This window comes from Euwallacea similis, chromosome 14 (genome assembly GCF_039881205.1).
Source record: "Euwallacea similis isolate ESF13 chromosome 14, ESF131.1, whole genome shotgun sequence".
In the NCBI taxonomy this organism is placed as follows: Eukaryota; Metazoa; Arthropoda; class Insecta; order Coleoptera; family Curculionidae; genus Euwallacea; species Euwallacea similis.
The window spans coordinates 2,430,520-2,457,629 of record NC_089622.1 but is presented as its reverse complement, the minus strand read 5'-3'; the positions used below and the strand labels follow the sequence as shown (position 1 = coordinate 2,457,629).

The 27,110-nt window shown below is 34.0% G+C and overlaps 5 protein-coding genes across 11 annotated transcripts in view; 3 read left to right on the top strand and 2 right to left on the bottom strand.

Moving 5' to 3' along the window:
• The first annotated feature begins 1,240 nt into the window (after window positions 1-1,240).
• On the top strand, window positions 1,241-9,698 carry LOC136413370 (uncharacterized). Of its 4 annotated transcripts, XM_066396888.1 has the most exons (5): window positions 1,241-1,427; window positions 1,561-1,790; window positions 6,495-6,596; window positions 8,228-8,524; window positions 8,581-9,698. In XM_066396888.1, exons 2-5 carry the CDS (start codon window positions 1,697-1,699, stop codon window positions 8,712-8,714), a joined length of 627 nt encoding a protein of 208 aa, XP_066252985.1. In that variant the 5' UTR covers window positions 1,241-1,427; window positions 1,561-1,696; the 3' UTR covers window positions 8,715-9,698. The 4 variants fall into 4 exon arrangements, with proteins under 4 accessions (XP_066252985.1, XP_066252986.1, XP_066252987.1 ...); XM_066396889.1 differs by lacking the exon at window positions 1,241-1,427 and having other exon boundaries at window positions 1,441-1,790; window positions 8,306-8,524; XM_066396887.1 differs by lacking the exon at window positions 1,241-1,427 and having other exon boundaries at window positions 1,444-1,790.
• Window positions 9,699-10,961: 1,263 nt separating this feature from the next.
• LOC136413369 (uncharacterized) lies at window positions 10,962-13,147 on the bottom strand. The gene is made up of 5 exons (XM_066396886.1): window positions 12,844-13,147; window positions 12,300-12,773; window positions 12,070-12,218; window positions 11,833-12,006; window positions 10,962-11,773 (listed from the first exon to the last, which is right to left on the bottom strand). The coding sequence occupies exons 1-5, from the start codon at window positions 12,935-12,937 to the stop codon at window positions 11,621-11,623; spliced, it is 1,044 nt and encodes a 347-aa protein (XP_066252983.1). The 5' UTR covers window positions 12,938-13,147; the 3' UTR covers window positions 10,962-11,620.
• A 359-nt stretch (window positions 13,148-13,506) lies between these two features.
• On the top strand, window positions 13,507-18,303 carry LOC136413479 (uncharacterized). Of its 3 annotated transcripts, XM_066397063.1 has the most exons (12): window positions 13,508-13,896; window positions 13,959-14,203; window positions 14,275-14,430; window positions 14,601-14,778; window positions 14,833-15,049; window positions 15,109-15,247; window positions 15,301-15,404; window positions 15,454-15,600; window positions 15,746-16,000; window positions 16,407-16,552; window positions 16,626-17,155; window positions 17,219-18,302. In XM_066397063.1, exons 1-12 carry the CDS (start codon window positions 13,802-13,804, stop codon window positions 18,127-18,129), a joined length of 3,123 nt encoding a protein of 1,040 aa, XP_066253160.1. In that variant the 5' UTR covers window positions 13,508-13,801; the 3' UTR covers window positions 18,130-18,302. The 3 variants fall into 3 exon arrangements, with proteins under 3 accessions (XP_066253159.1, XP_066253160.1, XP_066253161.1); XM_066397062.1 differs by having other exon boundaries at window positions 13,507-13,896; window positions 16,626-18,303; XM_066397064.1 differs by lacking the exons at window positions 13,508-13,896; window positions 13,959-14,203; window positions 14,275-14,430 and having other exon boundaries at window positions 14,606-14,767; window positions 16,626-18,303.
• A 188-nt stretch (window positions 18,304-18,491) lies between these two features.
• The window catches only part of Idh3b (isocitrate dehydrogenase [NAD] subunit beta, mitochondrial), a 45,126-nt gene continuing 36,507 nt past the window's right edge, over window positions 18,492-27,110 (bottom strand). Inside the window, exons 2-7 of one of the 2 annotated variants that reach the window (XM_066397231.1) lie at window positions 21,179-21,292; window positions 20,760-20,819; window positions 20,380-20,556; window positions 20,251-20,323; window positions 19,326-19,873; window positions 18,492-19,272 (exon numbers count right to left, since the gene is read on the bottom strand). In XM_066397231.1, the coding sequence (XP_066253328.1) occupies window positions 19,042-19,272; window positions 19,326-19,873; window positions 20,251-20,323; window positions 20,380-20,556; window positions 20,760-20,819; window positions 21,179-21,220 (1,131 nt within the window). In that variant the 5' untranslated portion in view covers window positions 21,221-21,292 and the 3' untranslated portion in view covers window positions 18,492-19,041. Of the gene's footprint in view, window positions 19,273-19,325; window positions 19,874-20,250; window positions 20,324-20,379; window positions 20,557-20,759; window positions 20,820-21,178; window positions 21,364-27,110 lie in introns of those variants that run through there. The other variant, XM_066397230.1, reaches the window with a different exon arrangement.
• The window catches only part of LOC136413583 (protein glass-like), a 51,998-nt gene continuing 47,680 nt past the window's right edge, over window positions 22,793-27,110 (top strand). Inside the window, exon 1 of the mRNA XM_066397232.1 lies at window positions 22,793-23,397. Coding sequence (XP_066253329.1) covers window positions 23,206-23,397 — 192 coding nt within the window. The 5' untranslated portion in view covers window positions 22,793-23,205. The remainder of the gene's footprint in view (window positions 23,398-27,110) is intronic.

Sequence of the window (27,110 nt, the reverse complement as noted above, 5' to 3'; positions counted from 1 at the left end):
TAAACAGAAAGTCCCTTTTATTATCTTCATAAATTATTGTAGTTATGGAAAAAATATTATGTATAACTTTTACAAAATAATTATTTCCTACTCACATGGCTTGCTGCACTCGTTGCGACTTCTGCGCATACATCATATATAAAATATAAAACTCCTTTATAAAGCCAGGCCTTATGAACCCATTGGGAAATTTATAAATTGTGATACCCACGTTGGTTATTGTTGTTTTTAACTGCTGATAACAATGAGTAAAGACAGCATGTGTGGATTAACGGTTTCCATCCGGTTATTCTGAATTAAATTTAATGTGCTTTCATACTGACCCTGGTTAATTTTCTGTCACCATTCAGTCGAGATTCTTATCATTTACCAAAAACAACATATATTGTATTTATAATACATTTTCTTTCTAGGAATTTATAGGATTCCAAATATTTTCTCCAAGATGTTAATCATCCCCAAAAGACGAAAGAACTAATAATTTGACTCTAATCCAAAAAATTTTGCCGAAAAATCCACAGCCAAGAGGTTTGACCAAAATGATAATTTACATGCAAACCTTCAAATAAACCGGAAGCATTAACCAGTTCTTTGTTTGATTTCTGTGAAAATTGTTTCTCAATTAAAACTTGGTGTCCATGGAAATGGAATTAATCCAGATAAGTTGTCAGCAATTGGCTCCTAAAAGTAATAGTCTTCTAAGTACTTGCAATTCTAGAGAAATAAGAAAAACGCATAAACATGAAATAAGGTAGGATCTTTTGATAAATTTGAATACCTGTGAAATCTATATTTAATACTTTGCTCCTTTCTTCTGTTTGGATAGAATGAGTCCTAGAAGTTAAGAGTTTGTAATTTCATGCACATAACGTCAGCTTTATGAATATAAGTGATAATTGTCACTAATGTTTGAGAAAGGGTTTGAAATTAGAGAAAAACATTCATCCGATTTTCATAGATGAAATCATTGGTGACTGTTGCCAAAAAATTAACAAGTTAACGTTTCATTACAGTGGACAAAAGTAAAAAAAGGATTTCAAAAAATATTTTCACATTAAATTATCCAAGATTTTCTAAGTAAGTCCTGCACCTTTTTTATATAACTATTAATCATTTTCAAAGAACTTAAACTAACCTAATGTAGGTATTAAACCCGGAAATCGAAATTCTAAAGTAAATCCTGCGCGTCACATCTCCATCATAAACAGAAAATTTTAAATGACTCATGTTTTTTCACGAACTCATCATATTCATCCTGTACATGTGCGAATTCGATGACCTCTCCGAGATATTTTCCTTCCGCCCTACTCGATAGGCATCCCTTTCTCGCCACTGAACCTTGATGGTGTTAAAATCGGTAGGCGTCGCAGAACCTGCTAAATAGAACAATAAGCAAACCGGTAAGATAACATGTCATCACAGAGCAGGTAATACACAAATAAGCGCACCTACTTAGCAAAATAATCATTCGCCAATCATTCGCAGGAACACGCGTGGCTGTAGCTCTGCTGACTTCGAACAGCTGACTCGAAGCTTAATTACTTTTTTCCTTGATATTAGAAATAGAACTCCTGCTATAATATACAAGTGCAGTAATAGGTCAAGCTTCTTGAGCCCGATTTATCGAGCACACGCGACTTTTGCCGGTACTATTTTTGGATTTTGTTTATAAATTTGAAAAATCTACTTGGTGACCATGAGGACGCAGTTGAGAACAGTATGTTTGGTGATGGTGATGTGGATGCAGTTTATGGAAATTCATGCCCATAATATTCAGCAAATATCAACAGGTGAGTTCAAGAGTGTTTACATTCCAAATTTGTCAAAAATAATACGTCTATTATTCTCGGCTTGCTAGTAAAAAACTCATTTTCCTTTATTGCTTTAAGTAGCAAAAAATGAATTCTTTGATGCAAAAAGTAATTTTCGTATACCATGACTAGCGCTTATCTTGACGAATACCGGATTTTAGACAAGTTGGATGATGGGTGGGAAATATAGCGAATTTCATAATCGTTGGTAACCTGTCTATAAATTGCCATCTAAATCGCCTTTTTGTGTTGTCGTAAATTTTCCCTAATTTTGAGTAATAATACGCATTTTCACCTTTGTTATTTACTTATTTTATCAGATCCTATGTTATGCCACGTTTTAAAAAATTGAAGATTCTTAATCAAACCGTTAATCAAAAACACTTTGGCACGGTCCCAATTTTAGTTTTGCAGCAGGGGAATAACCTTGTGAAGTGTTTCCGTTTTTTAAATTAAGATTGTTGCAAAATTATTATCAAAAATGTACTTGGAGATTCTGATAAATCGATTTTTAGGGTGTTTTTTAAAAAATGTGGAAATGAAAATTTGGAAGAGATTTATTGGGAGCTTTATTGTAATATGGGTTCAGCTGTTGAATTCTAATTGAACATTAGAGACGTTCTATTAAAAAACAGTAATTTTGTCCTCTCATCGGATTAAAGACAGTTCTACTAAATAGGTTCATTCACCTACATACATTAAATTCTACTGATATTTTTTGTTGGATAATTTAACTCAAATTTTGATATGGTCATTTGATTTCATGGGTCAGAAAGCATATCATTTTCGGGAATTTTATAGGTACATTTAAGTCTTGGAAAATTACCTTACTAATGAATTATTTATTTCAAAGTATCTATTTATCCAAAGCTCAATGACAATTCAAGATCATTCATAACTAACATTGACTGCCCCCTTTCTGGGAACGAAAAATTCTTAAGATCAGATTTACTTTCATTACTAAGCTCCTACGTTACATCCTGATAACGGGATTTTCGTTACAATTTAAAGCTACACAACGTCCATCCACACAAGTTCGTTTATTTTTAAACCCCTTGACTCAAATGTAAACCACTTTAAATAAATTTATCCTAAAATTGATGTTCCTTGTAAAGTTCGGTTTTTGGTAAGTCGTTGTTGGTTTTTGATATTAATAATAACAATAATAATTTAATTTAATCTCGATTAAAAATTTGGTAGGTAGTAGAGCAAAAATTAAAATTTTCTTTTTAACACAGAAAAAAATTAAGAAGTAAAGTTGCTGTTAATTAAATAATGTTCTTTTTTTATAATTAATGCAGGAATCTATGTTTTATCACTTAAATTAACAGCTGTTTTTTTTTAATTGGCTAATAACACATAAAAGTATTCAGTTATCAAGTGTTTTCGTACGTTATTCTCATTCTTCTCCACGTAAATACACAATTATCGCACTTTTCTGTATTCAAGATAAAATTACTAATGCAACGAGTGCTATTAGGATTAGTTTTTCTTAAGGCTTTAAAAGGGATTTGATGAGCAAATATTTTCAATTTTGATACCTGTTTCGTGTTTGCTACCAGTATACTTAGAAATATACAGTATGTCTCTGGATGGGGTTACCAAAAGGAGAAAGTTTGCTATTATTTATTTTACGAAAAAAATGTATTCTTCATGAAAGTTTAAGCTCATTCCAAAACGGCAGAATCAGTTCTCACCATTTCAATTTTCCCTTTTGTTGCAGAGAAATATCGAAAAATAGGTTCATTTAGTTGAAATTTTTTTTAAGTCCCAAATATGAATTCTCGTTTTCGTGGCAACCGTAAACAAGACTTACGATTAAATTAAACAATTTTGACGATATAATAACAAATTTACCTCTCACAATGCTGTGGCAAATGTGATCAAGTAATTCGTGGAGTTATCGAGGAACTTAATGAAAAGCTTCCGAATATTTACATCTCAAAATGTGATGCACAAAAATTGATCAAGAAATTCTTAATTATTGGTTCTGTATTAGATGTAAAGAAAACTAAGATAGCTCAAGATGAAGATGATGCTTCCACTCTTATTGCAATTAATTCGGTTCAAAATAATCCAAAATTTTCTGTGCAGCGAAAATCGCTTCAATTAGGATTTAATTAAGTAAAATGAATATTTTAAAACATCGGAAAATTCTTCCTCTTTCAATTTTTAATTACGGTTTAGAAACAGAAGATCAAGGCGTTTTAATTTCTGCTTATGGACGGACACTTAGGTCATGGATAATTAATACATTCATTGAAACTTTGTCAAAAACATTTTCTGATGAAGCCACATCCTCCAACAATGGTACTTTTTCATCTCTACATAGAAGGTGCTGGAGTCATCATTGTCTCTATTTACGAATCACTCGTAATGGGTACTATTCGGCTAAAGTAAACTTATGGTGTGCAATTTCTTACCTTGACATAATTGGACCATATTTTTTGCGTGTGTTAAATTTTTATATGTGGTTTGCTCTTTTTTGTTGAATTATTATAATAAAAACTTAATAATGAAAAGTCTTGATTACGGTCGCCATGAAAATGATAATTAATTTTTGAGACTTCGACAAAGAATACCTCCCGTTAAGATATTTAAAATGCCCTTTGATCTAAATTGAAAACCTAACTGAATGGGCATCTAAGTAAATGTATCACTTTTTAGGCTGCGCCTTATTGAAAAATGCAATAAATAGATACTATTGTATTATAAAAAATGCATTAAATGTCCAAAAAAAAGCCGAAATGCTTAATTTTGCATTGAAAAAAACTCCTAAAAATTGATTTTTTCTCATTTTTTAATATGGCGCAGCCTAAATAGTGACATATTTTACATACACTTAGATTTGCCATAAAAATACCCATCATTAGAAGAAAAAACTGAACTTACAGCCCATTCTGAAAAAAGTTATTCCATTTAAAAATTTTTAAAATCGTTTTTAGGTTAGAATTAGAAGGAAAAAAAACGGAAAAAATGTGGCGAATGCGCGAGGGTTTTTTTTGGTCTAGGGAGTGGGGGTAAAGGTATTTTGTACAACTGATTGGCTTTAGAGGGTTATAACTTATGTAGTTAAATGCCCATTCAGTTAGGTTCTCAATTTAGATCAAAGGACATTTTAGACTATCTTAATTGGAGCTACTCTTTCCAACTAAATGGACGTATTTTCCAAGATTTCTCTGTAACGAAATGGGAAATTGAAACTGCGAGAACTAATTCAATCGTTTTGTAACAAGCAAAAACCTTCATGACGAATACATTTTTTCCGTAAAATGAAAAATAAGAAAGTTTCTCTTCTTGGCAACCCCATCTGGAGACATACTGTATATTTTTTTAAATTTGAAACCATAGCATTGTAGAGTTATAGCACTTATAGAGAAAATTGTATTTAGTTCTTTGATGAGCCACGGGAAAGTGATACAGTGTATTGATAAATCTTCATTGAGGCTAATTCCCGAGTTTATGATTTAATGTTGTGTGTCACGTGGTACACATGTGTTGTATAATCACATGGTAGTACACCGAGTGATGCATAAAAATGCACTGGTAATTTATTTTACACATTAATTCGGTCTTTTCCCTTGGGTAAGGATATATTGGAGTTACCTTACCATTAATGGCCACGATTTTCGGTATATTATTTCAATTTTACGATTCATAAACTAAAGAACGTAAAACGTACAAATTCATCGTTTAGTTTCAACAATTATGAGAGAAACGCCAGAGTTGTTTTGACTTCAACCTCGGAAATTTTGTTTTCCGTTTCGTAAGTGAAATTAATTAGTTATAAATTCACATGCTATAAATAATGTACGTATTATAATACTGCAGCCAAGTGTGTGTATAAACGTTGATAATCATTGTAAAAAAGTTTGGGAATTGGGTGTGTCGATGACTCTTCGTAATTTGGCGATTTCGGCCCCTCAGAACAAGAAGTCTAAATGCACAATGAAATTTCCGAAAAATCATTATTGTGCATGTAACTAGGACAATTTCACTGTAATTTTTGCCTAGAAGTTCATTTTCAAGTCATGGCTAAATTTCTTCAAGGGTCGTCCTATAGTTCATATTTCAGACCCATAGCAGTCACGTAGCTTACCACCTTGTAACTAAACTGGGAGCAGGCGTAATTGGAGCCTTACCTTGCAATTATTGTATAATTTACGTCTGTTAACAAGGTTAGGCACTTTACCTTATTTGAAAATTAAAATATTATTACCGCCACTAAAAATCATCAGTTGTTTAAACACTTAATGTTCGTCTATTAACTGCAGGTTTATTAACATTAAAAAGTAATAAGATGGGTCCGTCAATGTGTGACTAGGGTGACCATCAACAATACTTTTCCAAACAAATTGCATAATGGATCATCATAGTTTATGCATAATCGATCCATTAATCATGGAACTTCATGTTTGGGGAATATGCAATAACACAAATTAAAGAGGACGAAATTAGGGAATAAGGTCGTGCCTAAGTTCACCAAACGCATTAACCTTTCGACATTATATTGGACAATTAAAGCGTGCAAACAATTATTTAATGATTGTAATTGTTCAGCTGCCGCTTCCATTAAAAAATAATTCGTTTGTCGCGAATTAAACAAAAACAGATTAATGCGTTTCAAGAACCTTTAAAATTTTAAACGCATTTTAGCGAAATTAAGGCGTTGTGTCTCCGCAGATTTCAACAACACCGACGTTATACTGCAAGCGATTTCCTTGGAGGACTATCCAGAAAAGGTGAGGCTGGATTCAGGAGCCCCGACAGCCTTGGAACCTGAAAGTGAGTTCTGTAGGCCTTAGTGTCGAAATATCACAGCTACGAACCTCGACCGTGCAAGAAGATAATTTCCACATAAACAATGAAATCAGGATACATCATTGCTTGCTTGCCATGGAAATTATCTTCTACATACAGTTGTCAGGACATTAGTATATAGTCCGTTAGATGTTTTATAAAAATTGGTCATTTTTAGCTTGTCATGCTGTCGAGTGTTCTAATTATACAACACCATTGTTCTATTGTTTGAAATTTCAAAATATATTATCACGAGGAAGAAGCTTATTTGAAATTGCGAAAAATTATTGATGGAGGTACTTCAGATGTCGCCGAGGCTATCCAGCCTAAGAAGTTATCTTAACCTTCCCAATTTTTCTTTTAATTGGAAGAACAAACACAAGTTCGTGTTCACGATTTTTATGGAAAAAAAGTGTAGTTATCAATAAATATGTAGCAAATCTGTGTCCGACACAGTATAAAGTATAAACTTACTAGCAACTACAATACATATTATAGTTGTTGCCTATCTCATTTAGTGATAAATGCCGGCACCACCTCCAGTGTCAATTTGATTAAAAGCATGGATTTTTGGTTCTCCATCAAAGCAAGTACTTTCCGGATACTCCAAATTTACCAAGTTTCGGTTTCGGTGTATTAAAAATACGAACTTTAATAAATCTTTTCGTCATGTAATTGCTATAAAAGCATCGCGTTTTATCTACTACACCTTCGTGACTTCATGATGCCAATCCAATGCTATCTCCACGCTAATCCCACAGCAACCTGAGTAAACTATTTCAATTTAACGCCTATTATACGCGAATAATAACAAATCACTGGTGATAGTGACGTATCTCGTAAAGTACTCAGAAATTCACTAAAAATAGATTTACGATAATTATAAATACTCATACTTTTCAGGCTAACAAAGGTGCAAAAATTGTGGTAGAAGTCATAAAATCGCTTAATAAGTTATTTTTGGCTTAAAATTATGTATGTGACGTCGTCGAGGTATCTTATTGTGAGCCAATTAACAGATATTTTGTTAATAATTGTCAATTAAATTAACACTGCGCACCTGGGTATGTATTGCTATTAATTATAAAATATTGCGAAATTTGTATCATGCCTCGAACAATCTTTTCAACTAAATTTTTCTAACAGAAAGTCAGATATTGAAGAAAAATTAATCGAAAATACGTTCGAATCGAAATAAGTTTTTAACGGAACGCGCTGTACAGGGTGTTTCAATTTGGAGTGTTTTGACAGGAAAAACCTATTTCCTGACTAGATAGAAGAAAACTGATTTAGGTGTCACGAGTTCGATTTTTGAGAAATGTTTAATGCTAAAAACCGTTTCTCGATATCATCTCAGCCCACTAAAATACAGGAGGTTTTTCGATTTTTGGCCATTGTGAAAATCGGCAATAACTTTCTTATTTATTAAAATATTGGTTTTGCGTAAAAACATTACTGTAGTGCTTTTTTAAGAGGAATCTGAACATTTGCTGAACATTCGCAATTACCATATTTTTCTGATTTAAAATATGTATATTTTTGTAGATTTCTGATCAGTCATTTAGCATTTACTGATCTACTACGTTCCGTTTTAAATCTCTTCTACCTTCTTCCAGATGCCCCCTCCCTAGACACCTGGTCCATAATATGGTACGTGGCCTCTTTCGGAGGTCTCATCCTCTTCTTCCTTATAGTCTCGTGCAGCGAGTGGTGCTGCAGACGAAACGCGCGCAGGCGCTGCCAGAGGAACAACGATAATCAAACAGTGCCTCAAATAATGTCGGAAACACCCCCACCCTCGTACGACCTCTTTGCACCCCCCGCTTACGAGGACTTGTGGGGTACCAGTAGCAGGGGGCGCAGCGGCGAAAAAAGGGAGTTCGATATTTATGTGGTACCTGTACACGCTTTGGGTTAGTTTCTGATAGTGATATTTTCTGAGCGATATACGAATTTTGTTTTTGATTAGATAATTTTATGGAGAATGTCCAAAGACACGATGCGCCGCCCTCGTATCAGTGCGCGAGCGCTGCACAGGCGCGTCTTGCTGAGTTACCTCTCACTAGTAATAGTACCGTAAGAGAAGCTAATAGGATCACGTGATTGTTGGGGATGATTGTGGTATTTGGAGGCTGTTATTTATTTCCAGTTGGAGAAAACAGGTACAAAGATGTAGGGACGATGATTATAGAGCATGTAGCTAAAACAAAGACCTGGTTGAATTGAAAAGACATTTTGTGTATAGTGAAAATCATATAATACTCGCTATCAGTTTTGTATAGTTGACAGGCAATTTTTGGGCCGAATTAGAGTTCTAAAATGACTAGAATCCTCTGGTTCAAACTGAAACAGATGGATATTGAAGACAGACGCGTTGAAATAAGTAGCTTAATAGGGAAATTTTCAATGCACAATAGTTGTGGTCTTTGTGCTCTTATCAATAAAACAATGGACGGTTAAGTGAATGTTTTTAGATATACCTACCTCCAATGTATATTTTTAGAATTTAAAATTTTATTGCAAGTGTGTGTATGTGTGCCAACCACGTGTGACTCTTGCAATTCAGAGTCGGGTAAATTATGGCAAAGCCAATTTTGTGACCTTTTAATTGCAGTCAACTGCAATTTAGTTCTTTTTTCGAATACTACTAGTCGAGCCTACCAAAGGTTATGGCCGAAAATTTTTACACCAAAAAAACTCTTTTTTTTATTGGGTAATAAATTTCAATAGTTCGTCAATTAGTGATGAATTTCTTGCCGATTTCAAGATTCAGTACATGTTGGAAATTAACCGAGGGACATTCCATGGAAGCAAGCATAGTAGTATTCGTTTTCTGGCAACAGCTAATCACCGAAATTGTTTATTTACTTGCACTCTGCGTGTGCTCGTGTGGATAAACATATATGTTGTTATTGAGTAGGTGTACTGATGCCTTTAATACGGCGTGTGCATATGATTTCCTCGTAATCACAGGAGAGAAAACAACTTTTCAAAAAACTCTTTGATTTAACAATAGTACTTCATGTCTTTGGTACACATTCCGTTATCTATTAAACATACGTGTACTTGTTATGCATATTTTCAACCAAAAGAGAAAAAATCGAGTGCATGTTATTAAAGTTATTGTTGTTCCTATTTAAAATGTATGCCACTCATTTGCTGCAGCAGTGACTTAATTAAAAAAATGAAATTTTGCAGAATCTAATATTAAAATTGTTGGTGTGTCATAACGTGATGCATTCAGTTTACAACACCTCTGCAGGGTGTTTGTTTAAGTCAATAGATCAAAGTTCTCGCAATAGTATTAAGAGGATTATTTTTTTCAAATCTCGTTTTTAAGCTAGTCAATACTGCTGCAAATGAACGATGTGTTTGATCAGGTAAGTACCTGGAAATAGTATTATTATTTATTAAAGTTACAATATACTTGAACTTGTAAGAGTTGGATTTTTAAAGATTACTTTCTAATGTGAGTATAACACTTTAGTTTTCTACTTAAATCAAATTAGAATTGACAAATGTGATATTAAAATATAAAGATTTTATATGAACTACATACATGTGTGTTTTTTATATATAAATTTTTGTATCTGTGCTAAAAAATCAACTATCCGAACGCAATGTGGGAAGATTAATAACTATAAGACATGGAAAAATGGGTAAGATTGAAGTGTTAAGCAACTCCGGTAAGGATTTTTCATGTTTTTCGATATCTTCGTATTGGAAGCGAATGTAGAATCCTATATGAATCATATCTCAAATATTATGTCATGGTGGCTAAGAGCTCGTTGAACACAGTTAATAGGAGTTTTTAATTAATTTCGTATTGTGCGTTTCTATTCGAATAGGTACTACATATTATCCAAGGGAACACATAAAACTCCTTCAACTATATGTATCGCATTACCAACGCTATAATTAAATTTTCTCTGCTTAGGTGTTGGAAGCCAATAATTAGATTGGTGTGAACGTTACGTATGAACAAATTGAGACAACACAGAGTCAATTTGAAGCTTGCACAATTTGACGTCATATATTGATAGTTCAATGGTGACTGGGAGACAAGTAATATCAGAGCTTTTCACTTCCCCAACAACGTCTCTTTAGGGAAGGGTCAGGAGTTTACGGTTGGCAGGAATTAATTCAAGTAATTTGATTGATTTAATGTACGTGAATTAAATCAAGTGACTTTTTTATAAAAATGTTGAATTAATTCATTACGTAACCGATTACATGATTAACTTAATAACACCACCTCACAAGTTTTATTCATCTGGAAAATATTAGAATTAGCATACAATTTTATTAATTAGCATCGATCTCAGACAGTAGGATAAATATTAAAACAAATTTATATGTCAATAATGTAGATACAAATATATTACTATCAAAATATTATACAAAAATACAATACAAAAACTTATTTCGTTATGCAGCTAGATATTAAGCACATTTACAATATTACTAGTTACACATTCAAACCCATCATATTGCCACCTTTTGAACTTTTCAAAGAAACTTGTTAAATGCAGTTTATTTTTTTCCTATAATATCAAAAAATGGTTATACGAGATGTTAATATTAAGTAGGCACAACGTTATGATCGAGTATTATATGAGATTTATTCGAATTAGAATGTGATGGAGTAGAACACCATCACTGTGTATTTTTTTTCTTCACACCGATGTTAAGCAGGGATACCTCCCAAAGAAAGACTAGAGACCATATTTAAGTTATATGAAATATTGTAAAATGTTGAAAAAAACAATACCTTTAAAACCATAATCTATACATCAGTCCAATTATGTAATAATATATCCTGACGGAACTATTATAATTCGAAGAATTCGAGAATATTAAATGCAGTTACAATACTTAACAAAGAGAAAATATACAAAACAGCCACCTAAACTTCCATCTTAAAACAAAAATATTATTATTGCACGGTAATAATAGCTTTTTGTTAAAATGTCTTTATTAGAAATCACCAATTGTGCACTAAAGTTAATTCACCTAGTGGGTACTCCTGCTGGAAAAAGACTTTCATAAGAAGGAGGTAGATCCTTTTCCTCTGCAGGAAGAGGGGCACTTGGATGAATGTTTGAAGTGTGAGTTTCTGCTAAACGGGCCCCAGTTTGTTCGTTCATTTCCATTATGCGTGACTATAGTAGTAAGGAAAACTATGATCACTCAATTTTTTCAAAGAGAATTTGTTACTTACATTGCGGTTAGTTTCTGAAGTTGTAGGATGAGCAAACTCTTCAGCCCAACAAAACATCTTGTGTTTTTTAAATGCCCAAATAATTAAAATAAAAACTGCAAATAGAATTGCCAACGTGGAAACTGAGCCTATGATCACTCTACTTCCTACTGAAATCTTTTCAGGTAAATGTATCTACAATTTTCAATAGTTACAACTTATTTTTTCAGGTTTGAATACATTAAATTAGGAACCTACATTAAGCTGGCAACCTCCTTCATCCACACATTTAAAATATGGACAATTAACATAGCCATCACCAAAGTAATTTTTGTTTATGCACAGCTTTTGGTTTTCCCAACAATCTTTTAAAATTACATGTTTAAGCCGGTGAGATGATGAGCAGTCTAAAAACGTATTTCAATACTTTATCTAAGTAAAATTACAGTAGTACTCGATTTGACTACAACAATAAACTTACAGCTTACCTTGATAAGAAGTAAATACTACTTCAAACTCTGTTTTTTCACTTGTCTCCAAAGGCTCCTTGGCAATATAAATAACCACGTTCAATTCTCCATCAATATCAAAAAATGCATTGCTATAGGATATTGGATAGAATTGTGGAACAACTGTAGCAGGAGCATTATCTTTATCATAATCCATGTTCATTCGACCATCAATAATACCGCAATATCTGGGACTGGCAACCCCACGCTTTGACCGAAATTGGATATAATCTATGCACTCCATGGTAGTGTAGTTCTTCCGTAATTGCAATTTTTGGATAACTGCTATTACACCTCCCCGGGTATAAACCGACTGAAACTCAAATTGGCACATATCAGGCAGCGCCCATTGCACCAAGTGGTCGCCTGCTCGGCCTTCGGTTACAAGAAGTGATTCATATTTTACTTTCCTCTCTACTGCCGGGGAACAGAGTTTGCCATTTCCTAAATCCACTAGAGAGATAACCATTAGGTTTAAGACTTGTTTTGATAGTTTTAATTTTATCAAAATAGTTACACTTACATTGTTTAGTTTCCTGTAAGGAATCCTTGACTACCACAACAATTAAAATGGTTATTGTTAGAAAAACATTTGTCAAATTAAGGAATATCTCCATTATGGTGTATTAAATGGTGCTGTGCAACAGGTGCAGCACATTTTAGAAGTATCAAGTACCGGTCTACTTGAACGGTTTAATGCTGGATATTTGTGTTGCTTTAATTGCTTGAATTAATAATAACTATTTGAACGAAATGATAAATGCAAAATTTCACTTTGGTTTGAAAATCACAAACACAACAAAACCACTGACAGAACTGACACTGACAATGAGCCTTTTCGGAAACAATGATCAGAATCAAATTGACGTCGCCGGTTTGTAGCTGCACGCTGTTGCCAATTTTTAGGCGAGTATGGCCGATTTTCCTTTGAAACGGATGAAATCGAATGTTCAGCAGTGTCGTGTTGCTCATTAGTTCATTTACTATTTGGTAGTTGTTCGTAAAATCTCAATGGAGTAGATCTAGATCGAATTCGTCTTGTGGTGCACCAATCGAGAGATCGTCCACTCCGAGAACCTGCACCGGCAAGTGACACTGTCAGGAAAGTCCTACTTGACGGGTGACAGTGGCGACAAATAAAAAGGGGTTGTTAACTTTTAAAAGGAAAAACAACCCCCTAAAAATCTATCGTTCTGCCCTGAGCTTTCTCGATCTGAGGACTAAAAGAAAGCTTAAGGGGGTTGTTTCTCTTTTAAAGGCCAACGACCCCTTTAGGTTCGTCCGTTACTGTTACCCGCCGGTTGAGACTTGCATGACAGTGTCACTTGTTAGTGCAGATTCTCGGAGCGGACTATCTCTCGAGTGCTGCACCAAAAGTTGTTTTTTTTTAAATTCAAATTTTGTTTTTACAGGTTAGATTGTTTTGTGTCGTAAAGTAGAAGTTTTAATTTAAGTTATTAAGTATTATTTGGAAGTGAAAAATGTGTGAAAACTATTTACTATTAAATCACAAACTTGATATTGTAAAAATCATAGAAAGCACTAATGCAGACACATGGTTTTCCATTAATATTGAGTAAGAAACCAGATCTAAATCAGAATTCTCTGAGATACTCTACTCTCACATAACTTTTTTAGTATTCTCGAATTATTTGAATCAGACATCAGCCTTGGAAACGACATTCTAACAAATCCAAAAGACTCATTAAAATGCTGGAACAAATCTGCAATAGATGTTCAAATACGTGTTCAACAAGAACTGAATCGAGGCAGTATTAAAAACAATGTAAATTGCAGAATTTACAACATACCTCCTTGGCCTCATATTAATAGAATTACTTTCCCAAGAAATGAAGATGCAGATAAATTTTTGCAAGTTACAGGTAAGTTCTCTTAATATTTATCACATAGTTACTTTTTATCTTTACTTTTCCTTTGTTGTTTCATTTTCAAGGGACAGTTGTGAGGATGTCTTCCAGAAAACTTTTAGAATTTCAAAGGCAATATATTTGCGCTAAATGTAAATTTCCTGTGATTGTTCAGGCTTTATATGACAGGAGAAATATTATCAAGAAACCAAATTCATGTCCAAATCCAAAAGGATGTAGAGGTATGTTTGGGCACCTTCTCATATTCATCAACATACTTTGATGGAATCTGTCACTCATATGAATGAATTTTTTACTTCAATGTCTATAAGAATTTTCTTGGCCATTTTACCAAGGTTTTAATCCATTTTCATTAAACTAGTAGTTTTGACTTTGGACTGTTATCTTTCAGGTAAAAATATGTTATGTTTCGATGAATTAGACCCAAAAAACTGTAAAGATTTCCAAGAAATAAAAATACAAGAAGATTTGTCGCAATTAGAAATTGGAGCTACTCCAAATTACATGCTAGTCACTTTAGAAGATGATCTGGTTAATATTTGCAAACCAGGAGAAAATGTAACAATAACGTAAATTCACTTTAAATTTTTTTAAACCTCCGTTACAACAGTTTTGTATTGCAGAGGAATTTTCACTCGAAGATGGTCTGAATTCTGCAAAGGAGCAAAAATTAATATAGACTTAGTTTTGAGAGCAAATCATATCCAAGTTAATAACAGTAATGGCTTGCATTTATCAATTTCTGATAGTGTCATAAGGTTTTTTGATGAATTTTGGACTAGTCATTTAAATAAACCTCTTGAAGGGAGAAATATAATTTTACAGTCAATTGCACCTGAGGTGAGAAAATTTCCGTTGTAAAAATAAATAAAAAAGAATTGAAATACTAAAAATTCCAGATTTATGGTCTAGATTTCCTAAAACTGGCTATAGCTATTGTTTTGGCAGGCGGCAGCCAATTTAATGATAATACCAGTGAAACAGGAGTTGAAACTAGGGCAGAATCCCATTTACTCCTTGTAGGAGATCCTGGGACAGGTAAAATGTACTTGTATAAGTAAATCTGAGAGAAATAGGTTAGTTGCTTTTAGGAAAGTCTGAAATGCTAAGATTTGCCTCGAAAATAATTCCTAGATCAATTTTAACTACGGGAATTGGTTCGACTACTGCAGGTCTTACTGTAGCTGCTTTTATGGTGGGATAAGTAATTAAAATTGATTGGATATAATGCAAGGCAAATTTAGGAGAATGGTGAATGGCAGTTAGAGGCTGGAGCCTTAGTAATGTCAGATGGGGGCATTTGCTGTATCGACGAATTTAATTCAATGAAAGAGCATGACAGAACTAGTATACATGAAGCGATGGAACAGCAAACCATAAGTGTTGCTAAGGTATAAACTTAGATGAATTAAAGACCGAATTAGAGTGTGAGTCGTAGACAGATTCTTGGTTTCTATGGAAACTAGCTTGATATTAAAGTTACCTGCACATAATAATTGGACCGTAAGTACAATTAAAGGGTATTGTTATTGTTAGGCAGGAATGGTGTGTAAATTAAAAACCAGATGTTCGATTCTCGCTGCTTGCAATCCTAAAGGGAATGTGGATCCTTTGAAACCGCTATGTCTGAACGTGGCAATGTCAAGCCCCCTACTTAGTCGGTTTGACCTTATATTGCTTTTGCGAGATATTGTGGACGAAAACAAAGATCGAGCATTAGCGGAGTATGTGTTAAACATGGGAGAGACCAAGAAACGCCAAGGAGAATTGTGGGATATTAAAAAGTTGCAGGTAAGTCTAAGAGCTGAATCGTGAAAGTCCTGGTAAAAAATTTAGTGGTAATGGATTTTTATCGCTATCAATACAATTTTTAATTTTATTATATGTATAAGTGCGCATTTTGATTTGATACATACACACACAAACAAATTATTTACTAAGTAATTCGTGATTTCATGGCCTGTAGTAGCAAGTTTTCACTTCATTTGCTTATGAAATTTGTAATGGCATTCGCTAAGCCTTCAGAGGGTACTAGTGGATGTGTCAGCCATTTCATCGGCCAGGAAGCATGCCCTTCTTCACGATAAACTACGCATTTCCTTCTCGTCAAACGCTTTCAAACTTTTTATATATAAAGACCTTTTTTTTCAACACATATAAAAGGTAAGTATTTTATTTAGTTTTGGTTTCTCTATAGGAGTATTATGCGATTATTCGAAAGAGGCAACCCAAATTAACAATCGAAGCTGAAACCATCCTTGGCAGCTATTACCGACTGCAAAGGAAGTGTGATACTAGAAATAAATCTAGGACCACTGTGCGTTTACTGGAAAGTTTAATTAGGTATTAAAAAAAAAAAGATAATATTTTTGACTCTAATTTTTCAGACTGCAAAACTTTTTATCATTACTTTCAGACTTTCACAAGGACATGCCAAACTAATTTATCATGATGAAGTAGAAGTTTTCGATGCGGTAATCGCAGTCGTCTTAGTAGACTCTGCCATGGGTTACGAATCATCCATTTTAAACCTTAATTTTGACAACGATTCATTTCTTGACAACTCTGAAGAAACATATGAAGAGTTGCTCCAAGGTGTGTTGGGAAAATTGAATTTGGCCCATATTTATCAGCGAGAAGTTCAAAACAGAGACGAGAGTTTTAATCCATCATTTACTTCGTCGCAATCTCTACCTCCCTGTAAAACATCAATTTTACGTCTAAAGAACGGTTTTAATCCCGGGATTTCTCCAAATGAAAAATCGCAGAAATGTGGAGATAACTCTTCATTGTCACAGCAACAGAAAAAACCGAAATTATTGTTTAAATTCCATAAAAATATGCAATCCCAGGCCTTCGAAAAACCCTTGGAGACGGTCGATACTGATAATGACAGTCTTCTAGAAAATATGAGATCTCCCGTTAATGATCGAACATTTATGCAAGGTATAAATCAGCCATTAGATAATATAGCTGGGCTAATTAACATTGATGTTAAATATTTCACAGAAATAGAGGAATACGACGATCCAAGAAAACCTGAAAATTTGAGCAAGGACAGCGGTTTTTCCAGCATTTTGCAGAGCCAACACTCACTCCTTGGCAATATTACTGCTTCGACTTCCGGACAGTCACAGCAAAATGATAAAAAAAGAATTGAAAAAAACTCCGGGAAAAATGTTACATTGTTAGATCTTGCTAAAAATAAGGTTGAGTGGGACTTTAATTTGGATTTTAACCTTGGATATTTAGGTACACTGAAGTCAAAAGAAAGGAAAAATGTACCTCTTCATCTAGAAGAGTCAAATGAAGGTGGAGTTTCTAGATTGATTTCCGTGGGAAACAAACCGGAGCTTACAGCAGACATTCGGTCAAACTTTGGAATGAAGGAAGGTAATAGAGAGCTTAAGAAGTGTGAAAGTAAACAGCAGCAAGTAAAAATGGATTTCATAAAATGCTTGCCCAGTGTAAATAATGATTTTTTCGATATTGATAAACTGATAAATTGGGATTTAAATGGAGCAAGCCAGATGCAACTGGAGAAGAATAATTTAACACAAAGTGTTTGGGAAAAGAAAAGTGATATTAAACAGCATTATAAATTTAATAAAGAAATATTTACCAAATTTGCCTTTGAACCTAGAAACCAATCTGCAATACCTGAAAAGTTGCCCAAGCCAGAAAAATTTGAGAAAGTAACAAATAAAAAGTGTTCTGCAAATATTAACAAATTCCAAAGTAACTTAGAACTTAACCTCGATCTGGAGCTAGAAAATATGGGTATTGATACGAATTTTAATCCTTTTACTGAAAAACTTTGTGATAAGAAATTGGTCCATAAGACCCCAAATTTGTCTACATCTAAGAATTTCAGTAAAAAAGTTGAAAATAATGGAAATAATGAAATAAAAGAATTTTAATGTGAAATCTGATTAATTTAATGGGTCTTGTAAAAGGAAGAAAGCAGATTTTAGTAAAAAATCAGAGATTTTTCGTATGATTCAGATTTCAAAAATGGATTTTGTTAGACAGAATTGTACGTTTCGGAACGCGAATATGGAGAAGTCGCAAAAGAGTGTTCCAGCTAATTAAGTATCAAGTGTGTTTCCGAGTAATATTTGTTTTTCTTTAATTAATTATTATTAATAAAATTAATTTAAATTTAAAAGTGGTTTTATTTTCAATACTACAAAAAAAGATGTGATTTGAGGGGTCTCATAGCTCTATACTAAGGAGTATTTTGTTTGTATGTATTTGAGGCATGCGAAAGAAAATACCGCAATTAATAATAATTTAAGGATTTATTCAAGTTAAAGTCAAAAACAAGCAAATCAATCGAAACGATAACAAATAGAAGTCCTAATTTTTATCAGAACTTAATTTTCCAGGCAATCACAGGTCTGTGAGTTAAAAAACGGTTAATATTTGATTATTTTTAGTCTTCCAATAGAAAGAAAACCCGGTTCCGGATAGTCAGAAATAGTTAGACACATACACAGTACACCTTCGCCTGCCATATATTTCTGCTAATATCCGAAATTTGTTTTCTTTCCTGTTGGAACAGAACTATAACTAAATACATTTTCTGGTCTATTTGCCATATATATAGGAGCCAATTCTCAAAGTTTAGTTACTAAAACCTCCGTACCAACAATGAAGATTTGATACGATTTTAACTGTATAATAATTTATTTTTGTAAATTATGCTACTCTTTAAAAGTTTACTTAAAAATTAATCATTGTTTAATACATATAAACATGACCTGCGGGCAACATAATACATAAATAAAAATCTGTACACTTTGTTTAATACTTCCAATTCACGCTTAGGGTTATTGCAAATTGGCTATGACTGCGTAAGTGAATTCCTGAGTACTGTTTTGACCTCCGATGTCTTTGGTGCGCACCTTTCCGTCTGCTAGTACCTTTTCAACGGCAGTTCTTACCATGTCGCTATAATAGTTCAAATTTACGTGTCTTAGCAGTTTGGAGGCGCAGAGCAACATAGCTGTGGGATTAGCCACGTTTTTGCCTACAGCCTCTGAGAAAGTATGTCTCGCTCCCTAAAAATATTCTATCAAAATGACGTTATTTAATAGAATTTAGGAAAAATTACAGGCTCAAATACGACACATTCGGCAGAATATGAAGAACCAGACACAACACCGGCTCCACCCACAAGCCCTGACGCCAAATTGTCCACAATATTTCCGTATAAATTAGGAGTCACCATTACATCGAACTGCTGCGGCTTGGAGACCATCTGCATAGTACAGTTATCAACAATCATTTTCTCAAACTCAATTTTTGGGTAGAGTTTGGCCATTTCCTCGCAACTTCTCAAGAATAGACCATCGCCCAATTTCATGATGTTCGCTTTGTGGACTGCAGTTACCTTTTTCCTGTTGTTTTTTACCGCGTAATCGAAGGCGAATTTGGCAATTCTTTGAGATTTTTTAGCTGTTACAATCTTCAGACACTCGACAACACCTTTAACACTTTCATGTTCTAAAGCGGAGTATTCGCCTTCGGTTTGCTCTCTGATGATGACACAATCAATATTGCTGTGACGAGATTTAACGCCTGGGAGGGACTTTACATGGACTACATTAGCATAAAGATCGAGAGCGTTACGAAGCTTCATGTTGAGAGTTTGGAGTTCGCCTATGAGTTAAATAATAATATGAAGGTACTATGAAAGTAAATATAATGCGTTTTTTTTTCATGCAATATAGAAATTTTTGTGTTAAACTTTTAACCTGATGTTGAGATTTGTTTCATTCATTTATATTTATGAGATTAAATACAAGTAAGACATCAATTAATCATTCAGGCCACAAAAACTAGTAAAAATATTTAAAATAAGCATTTGTAATAGATAAATGTAGTAAAGTTGGAACTGTAAATTTTACTTGTGTCAAGTTTTCTAGCTATAATCTTAACAAATCTTAAGAGGGGGTTAAAAATTTAATAAGTAAAATCTTATGTTACACCTTTAAAAAATGTACTATACATAATAAATTGTTTGAAATCAAACAAACCTGTATGGGAATAATCAGGAGTGGCCAGAATTCCCTTGAGTGCTACACGGTTTTTGCTGATGGACTTGGCAACCTAAAAATCCAAAAATATTCTCATCAAGCAAATACAGTTTAGCAAAAATGTCTTACATCTTCAAGAGGGGCACTTAAAGTGGGATTAACTTCAGAAAAAAAATATGACTCCCAGTCCACAGGTATCCCTGCAGCTTTGAAGACCTCTTGTACTGAGTACACTAACTCAGGACCCACACCATCTCCTGGAATCAAGGTGGCAGATACTCTAGTATCTGGTCTTTCTGCTAATCTCTGTAATTATTTTCTTGTAATTTAATGTGTTTCTTAATTATTAAGCTAATGGTATTGTATTGTATTTAAATGAGTGAGCTAGTGACAGTCATCCATTGCAGTCTGAAGTCAATTAAGGTCCACTTAATAAAAGCTGAGTATCAATTGTCATGGCTGTCTAAGCAGATTTTAATTAAGCTGCTGCTTTTACTAATAATACTTACTCCAGCTGAGTTATTGTTTGATGAACTGTGGATGTTACGTACAACAGCACATTGAGTAGCCTGCAAGAATTAATAATTTTTGAATTTTCCAAGTTGGTCCAATTGCTTTAATTTATAAATATTTTAACACGAAAAGACCAGTTTTTGGTTTATCATGTATTTGACTAGCCAAACAGATATGAATGGCACTAGAAGTATCTGCATTTGTTCCTTCCAAAGATAATAGGGTGGTATTTGATATCAAAGTTATTGATTTATTAAACGGAAACTAGATCATCTCTAATTTGTAAACACGATTTGGTTTATGATAACCAGTATTTAATACAATAATAGAAACAAATCTTGGAGGAGCGCTCCCAAAGGCTAGTTGTTATATCATCAGCCCTTCTAACCTAACAAACAGTAGAAAACGAATTTACCTGTAAAACGACCCTTGGCAGTTGTCTCGAAACTAGCGACATTGTGGGAAATTGTATTCTACGACTTTATGCAACAAGAATTTTGGTTATATTTGATGATTTTATTAAGAAATTCTTGAAAAATGATTGATTCCTAACAGGAACCCCACAAATGTGACATGAAGTGGTGGCGCCGCTCCTACTCAAATGACAGTGTTGACGTTTTGTACTAAAATTACAGCGTTGCCATAGTTAGAACTTGAAGACGATATCAAAACAAATAGTATGAAAGACAAATAAATCTCTATGTTATTTGACAAGACTGCATTAATTGTCAACTATTCAGGTACGATGTGAAGTGGAAGGGTTTTAAAAATGAACATTATACTTGCAATATTTTTTATTACAAGTGTATCAATAGCGCAACTAATTGGCGCTTTTAGGCGCAAAGAAGTATTATTAATTTGTTAAAGTGTTTAGACTTGTTCGAATTAAAATTTCTACCCTTATTTCTCTAGTAACGATATATGCATCAGAAACACCTTTCTACGCACAAAAAACGTCGATTAAGATGCATGTAAAATGACAAGGATTAAATTTTAGAATGAGATAGATCGCTTGCAAGAAAATTTAAAACGTTTCTATGTACTGTAAACACCGACAGTTATTACCAGTACAATACAGCTGTTTATTAATGAATGTTGTATATCCAACATCAGTATATAATTAGCTAAGAAAAGAGTAATACTTCGCATTTCCTACCCGAAGAATGCTACCGTTTGTCAATAAGATATTAATCCCCGAGACCATAATATTAATTACAGACCTCTCCACTCGTGTCATTAATATGCAAAAGGTGCACGGCGACTAATAAACTACAAAAATTAATTTATCGGCAGCAGAACCGAACCGCTTATTTAAAATTTTTATTTGCAGTAATCGCGCAAGCCTCGCCAACAAGACCAAATCGATTTTATTGCAGTAGTAGTCCTGTTAAATGCGCACCTGCCGATCTCACCTGCGGGCTACTGTCGGTACCTCCTAGTAACTCCCACCCCAGCGCCAATGGGAGCCATGCAGGACGCTCATTGGTCGGGAGAGGCGGCACTGTGTGAGGTACCGGAGTGCCCGACGAGTGGGACTTATTGGGAGTCGGTGGGTATGTCTCGGTATTCGACCGAACGGCCTTGGGCGAGATAATGAAAAAAACTGCCAGTGCCATGGTTTTACGCCATGAATTAATGAGGAGAAATATGGTCTTGGTCAGGGGCAGTCTTATGGTACCTATAGTAAATGCATATTTGGTTCTTTTGATAACTCAGAGAAACAGCTTTAAACACAATGAAAAATTCATGGCAGGTTCTATTATACCACCTTGCTTAGACCTTTTATGCCTATATTGTTGCATAGGATTCTTAGATTACTAAATGCCAGGATTAGGTCTGCTTAAGTCTCATAACAAAGCATCAGTACCGCCAGTTTCACCAAGTACCAAAAGCTCGCATGCATCCGTTCACTTTTTCATATTGACTCCACGCAAGAGAGATACCTTATAGGATCCACCTGTCAGTTGGCGGTGCACCAGTTTACCCACGTGGTTCTGAGTGGTGGGGCGGGTCCGCGGTACCACAGTAGCACCGCCGCGTACAGGGTCAATGCTAGAGCGGTTCAGTGCCATTCATATGAAGCTCATGGCTACTAACGGGTAGTTCACACTAAGCGGGATTCAGCGCATACGCGAAAAAAAGCCGGTATAGTACCGAATTTCGCGAGGACGTCCACGAGGACACGCGACAGTTCTCTTGTTTGATGAGATTAACTTGAGGGTGCCACAGAGGATTTTTTAGTACAAATTATTTTTTTTACCGAGGGTAGTTAGTGACTTGTGATGGAACCATTATACAGCTTTAATAAAATCTAGTGATACTTTTTATTTGATAGTTTATTCACTACTTATGTACAGTGACACAAAAATACTTTATTAATACACCTACATGCATGTTGTCGCTAAACAACTAAATAAGGACTGATAGTAATTTGATCTCATCATGGAAACCTGCGTATTGATCCCGCAGGAATTCAGCCTGTGCATCAGGACCCAGGACAAGAATCCCAATGGGGATCCAGAAGTGTCTGTTTGGAGCAATTCCTCCATTGCGCAGGGGTCACTTTGTTACCCCTTCCAGGGCACCATCAGGATTGACAAGCTGGAGGTGTACGGTACCTTAGATGAGGATGATGTAAGTAGTTATTTTGATAATTTTTGTACCGCTTATAGCATCGTTATAGCACAGTTCTGTTTTTAGTGTTTATAAAGGGTTACTATGCTACTTGGCTGTTGATGTCTCCATGATGGAGATTTGCCAGGTTCAGCAGATTCAACAGTTGTGCAACTGACTGTTGGGATTTCTGGAGAGTAGGTTGTCAATTATCGGATGGATAAATTACCGCAGAAATATTTAAGCAAGATGAACACGTGAAATTGAATTTATCCAGACATTTTGGAATTTGATCGACAATAAGACGAATGAGGAACACATATGACTCAAATGTTAGAGACGGTCATTTTGACCTCATAAAATGAAATTGACCGGTAATTTATCAAAAAAATATATGGATAAGAAAAATATTTTTTTATTGTTTAAAATTAATCAAAGTCGTCCGTTAATTTACAGGTCAAATATTTAAGCAAGTAAAATACATTTTTTTGACTGGATATTTTACAAGCGTAATTTTTGCTAAAAGACAAACTACCCTTCAAATAAAATTAAATGGGAGCTGATGTCATTTTTGCTCTGATTTTCGAGCAGTTGCAAAAACTGTTGCACAACTGTACATCTGTTGAATGCGGCCATTCTTTCTACGGATTTCTAACATTTAGTCGCTTACTTCTTTTATTCGGGTTTTATGTATTTAATTTTGCATATTTTTGAAGCCATTTCACCCCTGAATCTTAAAAGCTGCCAATCTTCATAAAAACAATAGATATTGGTTTTCAAGCTTCGCTGTATGTTTAAATTTATCGAGTGTACAAATGGCACTTGTGTGAGTTGCATTAGTAATTATGACGTTTTCTCACAAAGTACGAAATTTTGTTGTGGTTTTCTTTTCTTCGTTTTTTTTTCTATTTTGTTAACGCCTTGTTGATATCATAGAAGTAGAGAAGAACTTGCTGGGGTAGCTGCCACGCCTTTCTTCATTTCCATTCACTAGTGATTTAAAGAATGCACTGGCGATTTAAATGAATCATACATTATAACTTTCAGAATCAAATATCACAGAAATTTAATTCTTGCTTTTTTTCTCATAATACTTTCAAAATTGAATATTCCTCTTATAACTTTTTATAATTCTTATTACTCTACTATTTAACGTTTTCGGCATAGAGGCATTCAACGATTTGTGTGAACATTTAAATGAAGATTTCTTCACTTGCTCCTTCACTTGATACGGTCCTGTGTTAGGCAGTTCTCTGGTATCTTCACTATCGAAGACACCTGTTCGAAAGATTCACACGCTCAATGAATTTGAAACACTTATTGGCTTTGATGATCGTCGAGCAAAGCTCTGAGATGTTGACATGATGGAAAGAAATTTCACCGATAAAGGGAGATCTAGAGATGAGTTGGGAAGATAAATCAGATACTTATTTGTAAAGTTTATTTCGGGTATCAGTCTTTTTCAATTTAAAGAGAATGTAGAGAAGATGGCTTTTGAACTTCTTGAAAGCATCGGCACGACGTTAAAAGTAGCCACTTTTAATTTTTTTTCTCATTCATTCATCAAAGGTCTTTCAATCCAAAACAATAGAGCACCAAAACCTCTCAATCTTTATTGCGATAATGTTGCAATAAAAAAATATATCTTAAGTTGTTTAAAAATCGAAGGATATTTTCCTTCTAAATTTCGAAAAACTCAGGATCAGAAAATGACGCATTTTAGACTCTATAAACATTTTTTTTATTGCGGTAGTAAATAACTGCCCACCCTTTCTTTTTGAACCTCGTAATATAGAAAATAGAAACTTGGTGTACACAGAGAAAAAGCGCTTTTGTACATGTTAACCTCGCCCTATCGTGAGGAAATGTTTATTTTAGGGATTATTCTTATATTTTTTGATATCTTCTTCTATTGCCATGATAATAATCTCTCTCCGAAATTTAAAAGATTTAACATTTTTTTGTACCTATTGTTATTTTTTCTATGTTCATATTTCGAACAGGTGCTTAGTTTAAATGCAACTATCATTGAATAATATAGGTAACTTCCGTGTATTATGAGTCCCTTTACCACGGTTTTGTAATCACTCATTAAGGGCAAACAACAATCAGCGACCTTCGCTAATAATTGCAACAATGTGCAAACACCTCGTATTGGAAAATACAGAAGTGCAAAAAGTGAACTACACCTAATGCTTGCTTCTAAGTGAACAAGAAGATTATAATTATTAATATGCGTCAACAACAATGTAAAATGAAAAGGAAAATTTATTAGTAATAATATTGGGAATTCTTCAACACGTAGCGACAAAAAACAATAACTCGATCACATTATATTCAAACGATTTCAGAGTTAAAAACCTCCTCTCACTTTTTAATGATAAATAATATTATTGTTCATGAATAAACAAATGGATTAAACTGCAGTTTTCTATTATCTGGAATTATGATGTGTGAATTGTTGCATTATTTATCTGGGTCTATCTGCGTGTTAGAAACCGCTCAAGCCGCACAATGTTTCAATTAAGCGGCAACAGACGGAAATTTACCATTTTCAATTCAAGGAGAGTCTCTTGTACTTACAATACATTGAGAATCATGGAAAAACCCGCCAATAATGTGCAGGTATGTGTAAGTGTTTGAGCCACCTAGTACTTACCATAAAAGGCACATAACAATGATCTATTACTTTTAGTTATTGGCAATGCAAATTTAAAAAGAGGAAGGAGCACGGTAATTACCAGTTTACCAGTGAATATTAACACCTTTTCCCATTATCACATAAGTACTTCACTTTTAATTAATTTATGCTTGATCACTAATTCATAAGGCTTAAGTAAGCGCTGTATTCTCGGAAGAGGTGAAGGAGTGCTTTATTTTTATGTTTAATTATCCATATTCTAATAAACTAGTGTTTGAGATTTATAACGCATTTGTATCGAGCGTGATTAAGTTATAAAATGTTTAGGTTTATGTTTATGGATGGGCAAAAGTCATATGAATTTTTTAAAATTTTTATTCTACCTCCTTCTCATAAGTTGATTTAATCGATTATGATTCCATCGCTAGATTTACCACATATGAATCCTTCAAGAAAACTATTTTCCATCACTCGATATTCGTAGGGAAGGAAATATCGCATCACGACGGTCAGCACATGACGGATGTAATTTTTCATAATTAATTGCATCCATTTAGCTGCATGTTCATGTAAATAAATTTTTGTTAATCTAAAAACTTACTTTTTCTAGAATTTCCAAAAACGTCTTATTTGTTAGCCCTCCCTGTGCATTGAGCCCTGTAAAAATTCTCTTTAAATTGGATGCATTTGAAGCCAGCAGAAACAATGGCGTAGATACAATTTTCCAGCAAGAACAGAAGAATCAAAAGCAATGTACAGGGTGTTGTAAAAAAAGGGTTCAGGAATGAAGGGTGTGATTCCTTGACCTATTCTAAGAAAAACGTTCCTATTAACATGGATCCGCAAACACACCGTTTTCGAGATACAGGGTGTTTAAAAAAAGATTTGTCGAAAAAAACACGATCAAAAACAGGTTTAACTTTTTTCCTTACATAAAAAAGATGTTCTACATGTCCACCTGCCATTTGTACACAGAATTCACATCTTCGCGGAAAACAAATTCGTAATCTTTCGAAAAACCCTAGATTTTATCTAATTTTTTGGCATTCATTTTCTGATCGCTGCTGTAGTTCATCCGCATTATTAATTGGCC

Bases quoted from the DNA above. Each gene is read 5' to 3' on its own strand.
- LOC136413370 (XM_066396888.1), top strand. From the start codon at position 1,697: ATGAGGACGCAGTTGAGAACAGTATGTTTGGTGATGGTGATGTGGATG. The intron at 1,791-6,494 runs GTGAGTTCAAGA...GTGTCTCCGCAG, and splicing joins TATTCAGCAAATATCAACAG to ATTTCAACAACACCGACGTT. The intron at 6,597-8,227 runs GTGAGTTCTGTA...ACCTTCTTCCAG, and splicing joins GACAGCCTTGGAACCTGAAA to ATGCCCCCTCCCTAGACACC.
- LOC136413369 (XM_066396886.1), bottom strand. From the start codon at position 12,937: ATGGAGATATTCCTTAATTTGACAAATGTTTTTCTAACAATAACCATT. The intron at 12,774-12,843 runs GTAAGTGTAACT...TTATCTCTCTAG, and splicing joins CTTACAGGAAACTAAACAAT to TGGATTTAGGAAATGGCAAA. The intron at 12,219-12,299 runs GTAAGCTGTAAG...ATACGTTTTTAG, and splicing joins AGTATTTACTTCTTATCAAG to ACTGCTCATCATCTCACCGG.
- LOC136413479 (XM_066397062.1), top strand. From the start codon at position 13,802: ATGTGTGAAAACTATTTACTATTAAATCACAAACTTGATATTGTAAAA. The intron at 14,779-14,832 runs GTAAATTCACTT...TTTGTATTGCAG, and splicing joins GGAGAAAATGTAACAATAAC to AGGAATTTTCACTCGAAGAT. The intron at 15,405-15,453 runs GTGGGATAAGTA...AGGCAAATTTAG, and splicing joins TTACTGTAGCTGCTTTTATG to GAGAATGGTGAATGGCAGTT.